At 60.1% G+C, this 17,059-nt stretch overlaps 1 protein-coding gene across 3 annotated transcripts in view; it reads right to left on the minus strand.

Annotated features, from left to right (window-relative positions):
- The window catches only part of ARHGAP22 (Rho GTPase activating protein 22), a 229,692-nt gene that overhangs the window by 10,435 nt on the left and 202,198 nt on the right, over nt 1–17,059 (minus strand). For 2 of the 3 annotated variants that reach the window (XM_049854933.1, XM_049854932.1), the window contains 4 exons: nt 8,314–8,521; nt 2,579–2,711; nt 1,669–1,742; nt 1,038–1,159 (listed from right to left, as the gene is read on the minus strand). In XM_049854933.1, coding sequence (XP_049710890.1) covers nt 1,038–1,159; nt 1,669–1,742; nt 2,579–2,711; nt 8,314–8,521 — 537 coding nt within the window. The remainder of the gene's footprint in view (nt 1–1,037; nt 1,160–1,668; nt 1,743–2,578; nt 2,712–8,313; nt 8,522–17,059) is intronic. The other variant, XM_049854934.1, reaches the window with a different exon arrangement.

A 17,059-nucleotide genomic window follows, 5' to 3' on the forward strand; every position in this document is an offset into this window, starting at 1 on the left:
GTCCGGGATAAAGAAGGTTGAGTGCTTGGGGAGACCCTCCCACTGAAGGTAACCAGGAATCCTGGGAAAAGTAAAGGAAGGAATTCTGAGACCAAAGAATGAGATGAAGCAGGAACTGGGAGAAGGAGGGAGCCAGTGCTTGCCCTCAGGGCATCCGCCCAGCCAGGCAGGCTGAGGCGGGTTTGCCTGGCCTTCCAGCAAGAGCTCTCCCAGAGCTGCACCTTCACCCACTCCCACCCACCCCCACCGTCAGGAGTAGCAGGACCAGTGGCTCTGGCCTCCAGTTGCCCACATGGGCACTCACTGGGGACTCAGGACTCCTCGTCCACGGGGCAGAGGTTCCTGGGGCACCTCACGACTCAGCAGCCCCGCCCAGGACAGTCTATGGTAGGGTCTACGACCTGGGCTTGACCGCCCACATGCCAGCCTGCACCTGTGCCCTTGGTAAGTCTGGGTGACCAGCCTCTGGTGAGGCAGCTCACCTAGCCTGGCCTCAGTTTCCTCATCTGCATAATGAGGGCCAGAACCATAGCAGGAGCTGTGAAGATTAAGGTGAGGTGACAGAAACAAGCACTTGGTGTGCCGCAGACCGGGCAGCTGCTGTCCCACTTGTATTGTTGTATTACGGTCGGTTATTTATTACAGAACAGGAAATCTCCTCAAGGCCTGGGAAGCTCTGACACCCAGAAGCCTGTGACGGTTACTTAATTTCAGAGGTAAAGTGGCAATGTCTGTGTGCACAAGGCACTGACCTCCCCACCTCTCGACCCCTCCTGACCTTGCTCACTGGGGGCTGTTCTGCCACCTGATTGCCCACGTTACCACCTCAGGTCAGAGTCCTTTCCCCTTGACAGCTGGGCCCCACAGGAGGAGGGGTAGGGGGGTGCAAGTCCAAGCACTCCATGGAGTCTCAGTGACGGAGGCGTGCTGCCTGAGCCTCCCTTGCTCGCCTGACCCCTGGGGCCGCATGGCTCTGAGGATGGCCTGGGGGCAGGCACACTGACCCTGCAGCAGCCCAGTGGCCAGCATCCTGTTACCTTCCATGAGGGTCACTGGGTCTTCCACCTGGGGCCGCAGTATGTTGGGTCCGAACACAGTTGCCAGGTTCTGGACGCTCATCTTGTTGACATCGGAGTGAGACTGGACCTCGTCCAAAAACCTGCAAAGGAGGACGGCCCGCTGTCCGAGGAGGCAGCGCCCGACGCTGGCTGTGCCGGGGGCTGCCTGGCCTGCACGTCAGCCATGCCCACACACGGCAGGCCGGGCACAGCCGACTCCCCGCCAGGCCCGGAAGAGGGCTCCACGGAGGCTGGCCGCCAGAGGCCAGTGGGGCAGGCCCGTCGTTGGGGGTGAGGGAGTTCTGAGAAGGGGTCAAGTCACAGCAGTTTCCCTCCTGTGGAAGCCGCGTGGCTAGGGGAGGGCTGCCCCCCGGGCCCCTCCAACGCCCAGTCTCGTAACTGAGCCCAGAGCCTTGGGGCAGGAGGAGGTGCAGCAAGAGAGCCTTCCCTTGAGGGATTTCCCACTCAGGGCTGTTTAGAATCGCCTGGTCCCACGTAGCCGGTCAGCTCTGTGAGCAGAGACGGAGCCTCCACCCACACGCTGGATGGCAAGCCGAGCGTGTGGGGCCAGAGTGCCAGGAGGGTGCGCGCCTCCCCGGGAGGCACTTACTTGCAGATGTATCTGAGCAAGTTGTGGTTGGCTGGAGGAAGGCTGTTCACCTGTTTGGCCAGCTCCAGAGTCCCCTTGAGAGTGAAAGAGAAACGCCGAGCTCTGTAAGGCCTGCCTGAGGCCAAACCTTTCCTTCAGGACCAGGTGTGGGGTGTGAGGGGGAGGCAAAGGGAGGTGGGAGGAACCAGGGCCAGAGGTCCGCACCGTGCAGGCCGGGCCTGGAGGGCTCCTCCATCTCCACCTCCCTCCCAGGGGTGGCAGGGATGGGCTGGGTGACCCCGGGGACAACGAGGTTGCTTTCACGGAAGCTGCGGTGAAGGAGTGCCTCCGCAGAACCACAGAGGAATGTCAGGGTCACGCTCAGCTTACTTATTGAGGCACGAATAGCGCCTCTCCTCTCCCTCAGCTGCTGGCCCAGGGCTGCAGCAGGACCTCAGGGCAGGGATCTGGGGCCTCAGCCCAGGAGGGGTCCCCAGTCCCTTCAGAAAGGAGGCAGCATGTAAATGAAAGAAAAAAAATCACACTGTTCCTGGGCTCGCAGCAGGTTGGGTGGCCAGGGCGTGGGCAGGTGGTGGGGTGTGTGCACCTACTATGTGGTGGCCCAGAGCGGACACCAGGGACAGGCAGGGATGTGGCCTGCTTTTGGAGATAACCATCCTCTCCAGGGACCAGGGTAGGCAGAGCCGGGGGTCCCCATGGAGGCTGTACCCAGGGTCCCCAGGGCTAGAAAGCCAAGGTGAAGGCAGGTCCTCACAGCTTGGTGTGTGGGCAGAGGTAATTCTTCTCTGGGGGGGTGAGGGAGCTGTGCTGACAGTGGAATTGCTCGGGCTCCAGAACCTGGAAGCTGTGTCCCCTCCCCTGTGCCACCTGGCCAGCCTCCTTCCCAGATGGGTCCCCGTGAGCCACTAACCTCACCCTCGTCCTTGGTGAGCAGCTGGGCACAGCTGAGGAAGTCCTCGTACCTGGCGAAGGGGACCACGGGCTCAGGCAGCTCCCGAAGGTAGAGCTTCAGCAGGGAGGCCACTGTGTGCACGTCTGTGGTGCTGTGGGTGGGGACATGCCTAAGGCTGGCACATTGGGGCCTCCCGGTGTGACCAGACCTCCCCAGAGGCAGCCTCTGCTCTCACAGCTGCGTGTACGGGGTCGGGGCACCTACAGGCAAGGCCCTGTCTAGGAAAGGCTCAGACCTGCTTCCAGGAGCAAAAGGACAGGGCTCAGTGGGGTGGGGGACTGAGGCCCTGAGGCTATCCCGGCTCAGGGACAACCCATCGAGTCAAGGCACTTGCTCAGGACCCCTGAGCCCCATCTCTGTGTCAACCAGGGAGGCCAGGGCTCCCTCACAGACAGTGTGGGACTCAATGTATTGCTGCTGTCAAAGCTACAGAGCCCTGCAAGGTACCACATTCCACCCCCAGTGGCCACTGAGGGCTGGAGGGGCTGTGCGTGACCCCTGGGCCCAGCGTGCACAGAGGAGGGCTCCATGACAGCAGCTAGTGAGCAAGGTGGAGGGGAAGCACCCCTCCCCTGGGGGCCTGGTCACCACCTTAAGGTCCTCTGCGGGGTGACAGGGCACCGCCCCTCTCCCTGGGGTGAAGGTGGAAACCTGGGCACAGCTGTCTGTCTGAATTAGCACCAGGACTTGTTGGGGCATGAGAACTGTTCCAGCCTCTTCCGGGCTCCTCCAAGGCCACGCTGAGCTGCAACCTGAGCTTCTCTATTTCCCGGGGCCACCCTCCCTGGCCCGTCCTCACACCATGGACTGCTCTGGAGGACAACTCTACCAAGAGTGAGAATTCCAGCCTCCAGCTGCCAGGGCTAGGGGAGGGTCAGAGGTCAGGGCCTCTCCCCCGACCTCTCGGGGCCTGTCTTCACTACAGGGACTGGGTTACTATGCTCATCACCCCACCTCCAGCGCTCCACCCGCCGGCCTCGGCCCTCACCAATGCCTGCTCAGCTCTGAGCTTCACAGGCTGACATGGACCCATGGTGAAGGACGTGGCCAAACCTGCATCCGGCTGGGCCTGGGCCCCAGGTGCTGCGCTGGCTTCTCCAGGCCCCAGGTTTACCTTAGGACTGCATCTCCCTTGTTGGGGGTGTGTGGGAGGCTGTGGTTGTGGTTGTGCCCTGGCTGAGTCCCATGCTGGTCTCACTGTGGTCAGCCGTGGGGTCACTTCCAGCCTTGGCATTTGGGATTCTGGGTTTCCAGGTGCCACGTGCAACCTAAGCTCATATACCGGAGGCCCTCCCCCCTACCCAGCCAAGCAGCCCCCACCCGTCCCTGCCCCCATTGTGGCCTTCTCTACAGGCCATGCCGCCACTGCCTCCTCCTGGCCGTTCTCTCTGCTGGACACTCCCCTTCCCGGGCTCTTACAGCTACAGCAGGTGGCCAGGCTCAAGCCCAGGGACCCCTCACGTGCCGAGGCCTCAGTGGGTCCTGGTAGCAGTTGCTGCATGGGTGAGCCAGCGGAAAGGAGCTTCCTCAGAGACGGCAGGAAACCAGGGGAGAATGCTTGCTGGGGGTGGTTTCCAGGGAGATGCTGGAGAGGTCAGGGCAGGGACACAGACCTCGGGGGAATCCAGCCGAGCCCAGGGCAGAGGCTGGGAGTGTGAGCACACTGGGCAGGGCACACCTGTGTGCTGCCTTGGGTGGGTGACACGGAGTCTCTCAGCCTGGGTGACATCCTTAAAATGGACATGGGGTCACTTAAGAAATGCGTGTGGACACACTGAGGGCAGCAGCAGGAACAGGGGGGGGGGCTCTGAGTCCCCAGAGGGCGGGGGCGGGGAGACAGGACAGCCACTCTGGCCTAGGAGCTGACAGCCCCCCATGCCTGCCCCTGCCCCCACTCACCCTGGGCCTCCTGCCCCCACCCCTGGGGGCTCCGCCTTGGCCACTGACTCACAAACCTGGCATTAGGCGGAATCACAGGAGAGCTTTTCAAACACACGTTGGTGGGGGGTCGCGCCTCAGAGCCGGTCCTTTAGAAGCACCCAGCTGAGGCTGAAGGGCACCAGGATCGGGATTGGCTGCTCCGCCTGGGGCCTCAGGACTAGGCCCGCTCCCAGGCCAGTCCACTAGCCCCAGCTGCAGTCCCTGAATGGCCGCAGCCTGGGTTCTTTCCCCTCTGGTCCTAGTCTGCCTGTTGAACACCCCAGGGAAAGGAGGCCCCTCTCACCATCAACGCCCCCATTTGGGAACTCACACACTATATCACAATCCTTACTTGCCCGTTCTCCCCAATGAGCTGAGGGTTTCTCAAACCTGGGCACACACAAATCCTAGGTGGGCAGGGGGCGGGCTGGGAAGGTTCAGCAGGTGCCAGGGTTGGATCTCTACACCTCTGGGCTGGTGCTGTGGGCCTGCCTGCAGCTCTGGACACTTCCTCCCTCCATCCAAGCCCACCAAGCCTGCTGCCTGTCTCATATGTCACCTTCACGTGGCCCTGCGGTTTCTTTTCTCCACCCTGGGACCCACCTTCCAAGTGCTGGGCGGAGGCCCCTCCTCGAAGATGCCTCCGGGATCTCCTCCCCCCATGGCTCCGCCTTCCCAGACCCTTTCGCTGTCCCCAGAGAGTTGGCGGCTCAGATTCTGAATTCAGAAGTATTTACCCTGCAGGCTCCTCAGTGAGCTACCTCCAGCTCCTCTCCTCAGCAGGGGCCTTCAGGCTGGCGAGGGGCTAAATCAAGTCCGAAGACTTGGAATGGGCCTGAGGCACAGCCGCTGCCAGGGGCCTGGTGCCCCTTTCTCCATCATCGCGGACGATGCTTGGGCCCCTGCCCACGCGGAACTGTCCCCCCGAGAAGGGCGAGGATGGATCGCCCACTACTGCTCAGGGTCACCTCACAACACCCCGTGAGGCAGGCATGTTTAGGCTCCCCTCACAGAAGAAGAACACGAGGCTTAGAGGACTGGGCCGCCAGCCTGTCTCAGGAACAGTGCTCTGGAGCTTGCCTCAGATAAAGCCCTTCCAATGGCTCCAGAAGGGTATTTTTGTCTGTCTGAACCTGGACCAGTGATGGGCAGCATGGCCAAGCGCGGACCGAGATGAGGTGGCATGTATGATTGCTCACTGCTGCCCAGGTGCCAGGCCTGTCTGGGGGGCAATAAACTGCTGCCCCTCTGGAAAGTCTGGGCATGGGGTGAGGGGAGGGAGGTGCTAGGCCTGTCAGGTCAGGCTGGGACCTGCGGTAGGGAGGGGCTATAGGACTAATCCCCCAGTTTTAAAGAGCTACCCCAACTCAGGGTAAAAATCCTCTGAGAGAGGTGGGGGATGGCATCCCTTTCCAGTTTCCAGAACATTCCAGCAGAGGTGCTGAGCCTCTGGGGGTCAGCAGGGGTGCAGAGGGACAGGCCAGAGCAGACTCTGCTGCGGCGCAGGGTCACAGGCCTGAGGAAGCTCTACAATGCTGCTCTTCTGAGTCCCAGTCAAGGCAGAGCTGTGGGCCTGGACAGGGCAGCTGACCTTTGACCCATGGCCCTAACAGATGAGAACTATGCCCCTTCAGGGCTCAGGCCGTGGAGACACGTGCAGGAGGAAGTGAGAAGAAAAGGGAGGCACTGCCTAGGGCAGGTGGGGATGGCCACTGCTCACTTGCGCTCACCACTCTATTCACAGATGCAGAAACTCAGGCTCCAAAAGAGATCAAGGGCTGGCCACATGCATTTTAGAGCTGGTGGGACAGAAGCCTCAACGCTCAGGGGCTTCCCAGGCTGCAGGCTCCCTGCACTGGCCCCAGTTCTGCTCCCCAGGTTCCAGCTGTCCCCTACTAGCCCCCAGCATTTAACCCACCCACGCCCCCACCTCCACACAGCTCTCTGGTGGCCCCTTCCATTCCCAGCCTCTTTTTCTCCCCTTCTTCACAATCAAACTGCTTAACAGAATCGTCCACCTCTGGTCTCCACGAGGGCCCCCCCAACTCCTCCGTCCGTACAGTTCAGCCCCTGACTGCACCCACCAGCCGCTTGGGCGGAGGTCCCTGCAGACCGACTGTGTCTGCAGACCTGACTCACTGACCGTGGGCAGCCTGGGCCAGCCTTCCCTCGAAGCTCGCCTTGCCTGCTGTCCTCCTCCCTCTCTGGATGCTTCCATTGCTTCTTTGTGGGATAAGGCTCGGTCCTCCCTCCCCTCTCCTGGCCTCAAGCTGTCCTGGGTGTCTATGGCTCCCACACCCTACTGCTGCCCCACTGAAGCATGATTCCCAAGCAGCATCTGCCCCAGACCCTCTTCTGGGTCCTGGCCTGGAGTGTCCCTCTGGCTCGGACCTTCCCCGTGCACACACACCCAACAGGTCTCAAGCTGAGCTCCTCAGAGCCTTCCCAGCGAGGGAGGTAAAGACAGAGAGTCTGCAGTCGCCTTCCTCCAGAACAGTTGGGGAGGGGGACTGTGGCAACCAGGGCCAGGAGGAAGGGTTGGGCCCTGATCCTGCCCCTGAAGAGCCCAGATGTCAAGGGGACACTGTTGGGTCCCAAGAACCAAAGAGACAAGCAAGCACAGGAGGCGGCATTGTGAAGCCATCTGGAAACCCCAGCTCTGGGGCACAGGATGAAGAGCCCCAGCTGGCAGAGGTTCAGAATGGACCACAAGAGAGTCAGCATTGTGGAGGGGCTTCTTGAGGCTCCAGAAAAAGGGACCCTGTGTGCCCTCCCTGGGCAGACCTCACCTGCGGTGGACCTGACAAACTCTCCTGGCTGCAGGGACGCATCTGGGAGAAGGTGGTAGAGCTGGAGTATTCTGCCTAAGGGGAGAAGCCCCGGGAAGGCCAGGGCTGCCTGAGGGTACCCAGGGCCCATCCCGGGGCAGTAGCGGCCTGTTCTGTGAGGGCAGATCCAAGAAGAAAGGGCAGAAGCTCTAGGGAGCTGGGGTTGGCATGACAAAGGAGGAACTTTCTATGAAAAACTGCCCCATAATGTGTAGGGTCCCGTAAGGGAGAAAAAAGCCCCCCCAGCATCCTATGGCGAGCTGCACCTTCCCCGCTCTTAGCCCCTAAGTGAAGCTGACTCTCCCCAGAGGGTGGAGCACAGAGCCTGGACAAGCCACAGGAGTGGGTCAGGATGGTCACACGACCCAGGGAAGTGGAGGACACTCAATTCCAGGGCTCCACCCTACCCTGATACCCGAGAGGATGTGTGTAGGAGTTGTGGCCACCATCTTACCACTGAGCTAAGCCTAGGAATGAATCAACCCAGAGGAGGCTGAGCCAAGACTGACCCTAGAGAATGTCCTGAGTCCTGGATTGAATGCTGAATGAACGACTCTACCACACCAGCCAAGAGAAGCCCTTCTCTTCTGTCTGGGTCGGGTTTCAAGCACATGCAGGGGAAGCAGTCCCAGTGATATGGGTGAGCCTCATTTATGGAGGCCTCCATCCCAGAGCAGGTGGCCAGCATCCGAGAGGAAGCCCAGGTCCAAAGCAGGGCTTTGGTGTCCTGCGCCCCACCTGTCTGCAGGCTACCCCAGCACAGGAACACACTTGGCCTCTGTGACAGTGCTGGGAGCCATCAGCCCACTATCTTGTTGCCAGGCTTCCTGGGCACCAACCTGGTCCTGCCCGTCCACGGAGCTGGTGCCCTGGGGAGGCGTCCCTGGAGGGAATGGAGGAGAGGTGGCCCCATCTGCCTCCCCATGAGCGGAGGCCAGAGCTCACCTGTCAAACAGCGGCTTCTCCCCGCAGTCGAAGGAGTCCTGTAGGTCCCTCACCAGGCTGGCCTGGCCTGGCATGCGGAAGAGGCCCTCCTCAGTGAGCCCGCGCTCCCGGAGGAAGTCCACGCACTGCTCCACCAGCAGCGGCGCCTGGCGGGGGCCGTACTTCCGCTCATGGTGGACTGTGTCCTCCAGGTGCTGCCCAAAGATCCCTGGGCACAGAGAGGATGGGGTCAGACCCTCTGCTGCCCAGATGAGCGGCAGCGGGCACGCAGGACAAGGGAGGGCAGGGTGCTGCTAGGGGCCAGTGGGGAGCTGTGAGAGAAGGCGCCAGGAGGCTGGGCCTTGGGCAGCTGGGACAGAGGGCCACAGGGAATGGTGAGCATGGGCCTGGCCTGCTCTCCAGAGCCCGTCCAAGCCCGAGGAGCCAGTGGCCCTCACGGAGCGTCATTATGCATTTTACTGATTGGTTTATTCACGCACCAGCAATCTCCAAACAGGGGTGGCTCACAACTAAAAACTCAGGACTATTTCCACCAAAAGACACACACTAGAATGTTCATAGCAGCGCTCCTTAAAGCAGCTCCAACCGGGAGCCACTGGTGCCCATCAGCAGTGCAGTAGACAGGTAACTGGGCTATACCCAGCATAATACACGCTCAGGAGGATGGACGAAGCACCGCTCACTCTATCCTTTAGCATACTAACATCGAAGATGTAATCATGACCACACACTGCATGATCCCACTTAGGTCAAGCACACAAACCAGCCTGTTCCATCTGTGCTGTTAGAAGTAAGGACATGGCCACCTTGTGAGAGCAGTGACTGCAAGGTGCCTGGGAAGCCCTGGGGTGCTGGTAAAGGCCTGGGCCTGGACCTAGGCATGGGTTACCCAGGTGTGTTCACTTTGAGAATACTTCCTGCATGGTATACATCAACAACATATACAGCAAAAAAAAAAAAAAAAAAAATCAGGAAGAAAAAGAGCCAAGATATTAACACAGGACAAGACAGCAATGAGGGGTAGGGGGGTGAGAGGAGAGGAAGAGGGCAGAAGAACTTCTGACTGAGAAAATGTATGGCAACTAAGTCCAAAACTGGACTAAGAGTGAAAGAGATGCGATCATAAACGCTTGTCTGGCAAGGAGAGCACAAACACACCAGGAGAAGCAGGTGTCCCCCAGCTCTGCGAGGTCTTTGGAGTGCCCCACATCTTTCATATTCAGGGTGTAAAGGCCTCCCCATAAGGGGCTTCCAGGGTGCACCAGGGGCAGGATGACAGTGCTCCATCCTGTCCAGGCAGGTCCCAGACAGACGGAGCTCAAGCAGGTGGCATCCGAGAGGTGTGGATGGTGAGTCTGCTGGGTGAGGGGTTCAATCCACCCCTGCCCCGAGCAGTGGCATGGCCCCGGGAGCCTACCAGCTCCCACAGACACTGGCTGGTTTGAAGTCAGATACAGGCACAGAGCAGGGCTCAGCAAATGTCTCCCCCTGCTCTGCCTGACTCAAAGACAAAGCAAGCAGAAGCTGGAGGGCAAAACGCCCACCTGGGGTGCTCCAGACAGACGTCATGGATACTTCAGGGAGTGTGTGTGTGTGTGTGTGTGTGCGCGCGTGCAAGGAGAGAGTGTCAAAATAGCTAACACTGTGTAGCATCGTGGTGCCCAGGGCGGTTGTTCTAAGCACTTTACATTCATAAATGCATTTAATCCTCAGACAACCGGATAATGGGGAACTTACTACTACTAGGAGTCTCTGGGTGGTGCAAACGTTCGATACACTAGCTACTAACTGAAAAGTTCGAGGTTCAAGTCCACTCAGAGGTGCCTCAAAAGAAAGGCCCGGAGATCTCCTTCTGAAAACTCAGCCACTGAGCACCCCGTGGACACAGCTCTACCAGTACGTACGTTGGGGTCAACCCGACGGCAATGGTTTGCTACTGCTACCACGACCACGACCACTACCACTACCCGTATCGTCCCACTCTGGGTTTGCAGATGCGTATCTACTCAAGCTCACACAGTAAGCAGCAGTGTGGAGGTTCAAACTCAGGTCTCCTGGCTCCAGAGGCAGAGAATGTTCTAGCCACGCTGCTGCTCCCCACACGGTTGGTGTGGGTCATCTGTGTGGCTGCTGGGCTACGCGTGCCCTCGTCCAGCCACGACTTCCCACACCAGTGGTTCCTGAGGACACGGCTCACCTGGCCAGTGCACACGTAAACGGATGCTGCAGCACTAACAAGAAAGCACAGGCTGCTGGCTCCCTGGACTTGGTGGTGGGAGAGGTCCGGCCACCCACTCACAGGGCTGGGGCCTAGCAGACAGCTCCAAAGGCTGGAGCACCGGGGTGGACACCGCCCGAGATAAGGTGTGCATGGTGGCTGCCTGGAGCCGCTCTGAGAAGCAGCCTGCCCAGAGAGTCCCCAGTGCCCACCACTAAGAGCGTCCTGGCCAGAGGCCCTCCCACCCAGCCAGAGCTGGTCCCGAGGACACAGCCACTGCCCCGCCCACCTCCCTCAGGGCTCCACATCTACATTCAGCAGTGGCCACGTGTGCCTACAGATGTGCGTGTTTAGCATGCACGTTTGAAACCGTTTAAAATTATTTAAGATAGAGATTTCACAAAAAAAAACCCGGATTCCTAGCTTCTCTTGAAAAATTCACAGCTCTGGGGGTACCAGGCCCAAATTCCCAAAGGGCAACGCTGGCTGGAGCTCAGTTCCATCTGTCCCTCTTGATAGCACACACAGCCAACTGTCTGCAGTCTTCGCCACTCGCTACTGCCTCACACCCTGCCCATACTTCACCCACACGGCTCTCCCCGGTGTTTGCCTCTTTTGCTTTGATCTCTGGGGCACAGACTTCCTCCAATGGTAATGGGGTCAGAATGAAGTAGGGAGGGGCCCTGACCCTCAGAAGGGAGAAATGGGGAGCCATGCACAGAGGTATCTGCTAGGACCTCAAGTGAGCAGGCTGAGGAGATACGGGAGGAAGTGGCCCTGTGAGCAGAAGACCCCAAGAGGGGAGGGGCAAGTCTGGCACCTTCAGTGCTGCCCCATATGTCCCTCCAGGCTGCTCTGGGAAACGCTGAAAGGGTTAATGAGATGCCCCCTTGGTCACAGCACCCCACACACCATGGACTCCATCTGGCTCGCCATAAACCTGCTGAGAGTTCCCCAGAGGCCCTCCAAGTGCCGGTCTGCCTGATGTGAGGTTTGGGCTCAGCTGGAACACAGGCAGACGGCTAACGTTCAAGGCGCCACGATCCTGATCGACACCAACACTGGCCTGGGTTCACGTCACAGGACCCCCACAGGACCTCCGTTTCTCCATCTATAAAATGGAGGCGATCATTCCAGCTTGGAGGGGTGCCCTGCCTCCAGCACCACCAGGCCTGGGGCTGACCCCACGTGCCCAGCATAGCTGCAGAGCTTACATCAAACCTTGCAAAGCTCCAGAAGCAAGCTTTCCCTGGAGAGCGGATAAGTCTCGGGCAAAGCGTCTGTCCTCCCCCCTCCCACCCAGGTCTCCCCGGCAGGGCCTGATCTACCAGGGTGAATGCCCTCAGCCCTCATGGCACTTCTCAGAAAGAACCTTGCCAAAAGCCAGTTCCAGTGGGTTTGTCAGATCCCTGGCAGCCCTGCCAGCGTGCAGGTTCCTCGAGGTCCCAGCCCACGCTTTTCACAAAGCACCAGCTCTGCCACCAGAGTGGAAACTGGCAGCTGCTGCCTTTCCTCTTGGATGAACCTGCTGACAGGCTCAGAGCCCAGGGCCTCCTCCCCAGTGCCTGCTCCTGGCCAAGCCTGCATGCATCCTCTCTCCCCACTCCGTTCCCACGGAGGAGCAAGAGGCCACAGGCTCCCAGGTAGACCCCGACCTGGGTGATCCTGGGCACAGCCTCAACCTCTCTGATCCATGGACTCTGCTGCTTCGCAGGGAGAGAGCACCTGGGAGAGGGCCTTGCCCAGTGGGCACACTGTAGCAGGTGCTTTCTCCTGACCCAGGGGAGCAGGGCCCTGGGGGTGGCGGGACGAAGACTCCCGCCCCAGGGGACAGCAGGAAAGAGAGGTAGCTGGGGTCCCCTCTTGGGGCTGATCCTGTTCTGGCCGTACTTGGGCTCTTTGAAGTTGGGGGCAGGTGGGGGCAGTGAGACCTGGTCAGGTGACAGACGCTATGAGAAAAAGAATTCTAAAATTCCCTTTAGACTCACAAACGGGGCGATTCCAACCAGCCTTCCTTTGGCCCCAGCCCTTTCTGCTCTCCCTTCTCTGGTCCCCAGGACACCTGCAGTCTGTCCATCCACCAGTCCCTCAGCCACCCTTCCATAACCCCAGCACACCCAGGCCCTGTTCTGGGTCTTAGAGGGCCCCACCGCTAGCCCAAGGCAGGGCCCCACAGGGACCGTCTCCTGCTGAAAACCCTTCTGTCCTCCCCTTGCCCACCCAGGCCTCACCAACCTCAGCAGCTGTCTTCCAGCAGGGAAACACACTGAGAGGCAAAAAACCCTCGGCTGGAGTTCTGCGGGGCGCTCCGGGGCCCAGGGGCCGTCCTGAGGCCCAGGGAGGCAGAGGTGGGGCCAGACTGGACTTGGTTAGGTCAGCCCAGAGCTTCCTCCGGCTCGGTCCCCTCAACAGCCGAGGGGGCCCTTTGCAAGTCCCCGCGCCTCTCACACACAGTGTCCTCATCCCTGCACGCAGACGCCCAGCTCCCAGGCAGAAGATTCGGGGAGGCCAGGCTCTTAGGGCGCCCCGGCCTCTGCCCTTTCTCTCAAGCTGGTGCTCCCCTGGCACCCCCAGCTCGGCGAACTGCACCGCTGCCCCGGCGCACACCCCACCCCGGCGTCCGCAACCCACACCCCGTCCTCCCCGGGGGCCCCGCGAGGCGCATGCGCGGCGCCTGGGCGCGGGCCGCGCTCCCCCCGGCCCCGAGCGCGCTCCCGGGCCCTGCGGGCCCCCGGGATGCCCGCCCCCGGTCCCGCCCTACCTGGGGCTGCGGGCGCGCAGCAGGCGGGCAGGCGGCAGGGCGGCCGCGGGCAGGCGCGGCACAGGGACAAGGCCCGCGAGGCCGGCATCAGGCCCATGGCGCGCGGGCGGGCGGCCGCGGCAGGAATGCCCGGCACGCTCGCAGGTAGCGTCTTGCCCGCCGCCCGCCCCGGCCAGCGCCGCCTCGGGCCGGCTTCCCTGCGACTCCCCAGGATTTGCCAGTTACTCACGGGCCACGCCTAACGCTGGTCCCCGTGGAGAACCTCCAAACATCTGACCCCCTTGGTCTTAATGCTCAATGCTATCAGCAGCTCCCAAAGATCGCCCCTTCCTCTTTGCCCAGGGCTCGCTCTAGGAGCGCCCATGCAGTCCTCAGCCTAGGAGACAGGTATTCCCGGAGGGGTGCCGGAGGCCCAGAGAGGGTAGGTAACTCGGTCTCAGTCACCCAGCCAGGAGGAGGCTGAGCCCGGCTCAGAAGCTGCAAGCCCCAGGAGCTTCAGGCCTCTGCCCTGCCCAGGGCCAGCTCCCTGAGTCCCAGAGTTTATCTGGATTATTGAGTTTTTTGCCCCCTTAGGCTTTATGCCCAGGGTGAGTGAGGCTCCCTAGTCCTAGCCGTGTGTGTGGCCTTGGCCTATGTCGGGGTAGGGGCTAAAGTCCTCCAAGTTATGGACGGCTGGGTGGGGCTCAGTCTTCTCCTTTCCCAGAACTCAGGTCAACTTGAAGGCGGGCAGGGCAGTCCATGGTGCCAGGCGACCACAGCCAAGGAACGTCCTGCCTTCATCCTGCCAGAAGAGCCTGGGGCTCCCACTGCCCAGTGGCCAACTGGGTCTGAGCAGCCCCGCTGACATTAGAGAGGAGGGGTCCGGGGCTCAGGAGAGGCGCTACCCCAGAGAGCAGGTGTGACCTTCCCAGGCGGCAGGCTCTGCTATCCACCCCCCTTCTCTCTTCTGAGCTTCCGCCTTCACGCTTGTGTGGTCACTGAGTGTGACAGGCCAGTCCCTTCCAGTCCCACCCAGGCTTCCTCAGAAGGACAGAGAGCTGTAGGGGCTGTCATAAGTGGCTCTGGGCTATGACAATGACCATGGCCACACTTAGCTCTGAGCTAAGCCCTGGCCTTGCTAATGCCCACCTGCCTTGGGGGTTCTTTTTTAGCAGTGGGGCCTGTTGGGGTTGGGTGTGGAGAAGTATTCAGGAAATTTCCCTCTTCAGGGCAGTCCTGGGAGCTGAGAGCCTGTGGACCTGATTTTACCCAAGCAACCCGGTGAGATGGCTCTTCAGCTGGGTGGCCCTCGCCTCTGAGCTGGGGCTGGGGTGGAAGACCCCAGGGACTGCCTCTGCCCTCTGCCTTGATTGCTCCTCACCTCCCACAGACAAGACAGCTCAGTCCAGAGACCTCAAATGCTTGCCTGGCAACAGAGCGTCCTGGGGTGTAGACACACCATTGGTGGTGGCTGTCCTTGCTCCCATCCCTGCTGTGGGCTGTCAGACAAGTTGCTGAACCTGTCTGGCCCTCTCTGCCCCCTCCACGTTGTATCAGACCCCTGACAAGAGCCGCCCATGGCAAGCAGGAAATCACCCCCTCTTTTGGCAGAGTGGTATGGGCAGAAGTCCTCCAAGGCTGCCTGGAAGAGAACGCGGGCAGCAGATGTCTAACACCTCCCTAGGTCCTATGGCCCAGAGAGAACCGGAACCTATGCTTGGGCTCAGGGCTCCAGCCCACTTGGCCTGGAATGCAGACTTCCAGCTTACTTCTGTGTGACATGGACAAATCACTGGAGCCCCCCACCCCCATGTTGATTCCTCACCTGTAAAGGAGGATATAATGAGACCGGTTTCACAGGGCTAGTGTAAGGATGGGAGTCCCTTGGTGGTGCAGTTAATGCATTTGGCTGCTAACTGAAAGGTTAGAGGTTCAAGTCCACCCAGAGATACTTCAGAAGAAAGGCCTGGTGACCTGCTTCTGAAAAATCAGCCACTGAAAACCCTGTGGAGCTCAGCTCTCCCTTGGCACACGTGGGGTCACCATGCGTTGGGGCCAACTCAATGGCAACTGCTTTTTTGTTTATCTGTTTTTAGTATGAGGATTAATGGGGACAGAGAGCATGGTACAGGAGAATGCTGGATAAATATTGGCTGTTTTGGCACATGGCCACCTAGGATCGACATACTCCCTGGTGGCTAGGCTCCCACTGTATTGGTGCGGCTGAGCCCCGAGGTCACTGATGGAGAGTCCCAAGCACATACCATCCTCGAGTCACCTCAAGGCTCAGGCACCATCTTGGCAATAGCCAGGACAAACTGCCCTGGCCCTGGTGATCTGAGCTCCACGTGGCTTAAACCCAAGCCAGGCAGGTAGAGCTGACCGGGAATTCCTCATCACAGCTGCAGGAAGGAGAGAGGACACAAAGATTTTTGAAGGCGGTTGAGTAGACAATGTCCTGAAATGCCACCACAAGTAGTGAGAGGCAAACCAAAACCAAACCAAACCCAGTGCCGTTGAGTTGATTCCGACTCATAGTGACCCTATAGGACAGAGTAGAGCTGCCCCATGAAGTTTCCAAGGAGCACCTGGCAGATTCGAACTGCCGACCCTTTGGTTAGCAGCTGTAGCACTTAACCACTACACCACCAGGGTTTCCAGTGAAGGGCAGCCCCCTGTTAATCACTCTCCTGGTAGGGCAGCAGCTCCTGGGCCTTTGTTCTCTGGAAGACAGCCCTGGGCTCCCCACAGCTAGGACATCAGTGGCCTATAGCTGGTGGCAATTTCTCCTGCTTTGACAATCCAAGCTCACAGTCCAGGGGCACCTGCAGGGAAGAGTCTTGAAGGCTGCAGCCCACAAATGTTCCAGAACAAGGCCCAGAGGTAGAACAACCCCTACACACAGAAGAGGTCAGATCCAGGGCCTGGACTGGGTACAAGGCTGGCAGGGGTTCCTCTGCCTGGCATGTGGACCCTCAGGACCCAAGAGAATGGGTCAAGGACACCAGACTCAGCTCAAATGCCCCTTCATTGGGCTTATTGACCTGAAACCCAGCCCAGGTCAGGATAGTCCATTCTTCTCCCTTCTGGAAGGGCTGCCAGGAGAGGTCCAGGCCTCCTGGCCTGGTGGGTCAACACTCGGGGGAACCAGAAACAAGACTCTGTCTTCTTGAATCTCCCAGCAGAGCTGGGATTTGCAGCCACAGGCCAGGGGAGAAGTGGTCTGCCAGGATCTCAGGCTCCACTGCTGCAAGCCTAGGCCAGGGTCATGGCCTTTCTTCTGACTGTGCTTCAAGGGCTTCTGTTTGGAGAAGTTAATCAGCAAATGATGGCCTAAAATCAGCTGGACTAAAATGGCTGCTTTGTGTCCCTCCAAGTTGTCCCTGAGTCTAGGTTTTTCTCCATGTCAAGTGTCCTGCCCTGTGGCCTCTGGGGGCTGCCTTTGCTCCTGCTTATTCCCCCAGAAGTCCAGGAAAAGTTGGCTCCTGGGGGTCACGGGAAAGCCCCCAGCGACCTGTGACAGCCACACACAGCCCAGCTGAGGGCGGCCGGGCTGAGGGTGACCGCTGCAGACCTGCTGCCTCGTGCCTCACAATACTCACCCAGCACAGGGCAGTCACACTCAGGGGGCACACCAGTCCAGGAGAGGCCTCACCCAGGACTGCTGTTCAGGGCTGCTGCCTGTAAGGTCAGGGAGAACAGCCTGGGCTTGCTCAGCAGCGCCCCCTGGCCTGCAGGTGGGACAGTGACCACCGTGCACCCCAGACTCCTGCATCAACTGCCACTCG

Source organism: Elephas maximus, chromosome 16 (assembly GCF_024166365.1).
Source record: "Elephas maximus indicus isolate mEleMax1 chromosome 16, mEleMax1 primary haplotype, whole genome shotgun sequence".
Taxonomy (NCBI): domain Eukaryota; kingdom Metazoa; phylum Chordata; class Mammalia; order Proboscidea; family Elephantidae; genus Elephas; species Elephas maximus.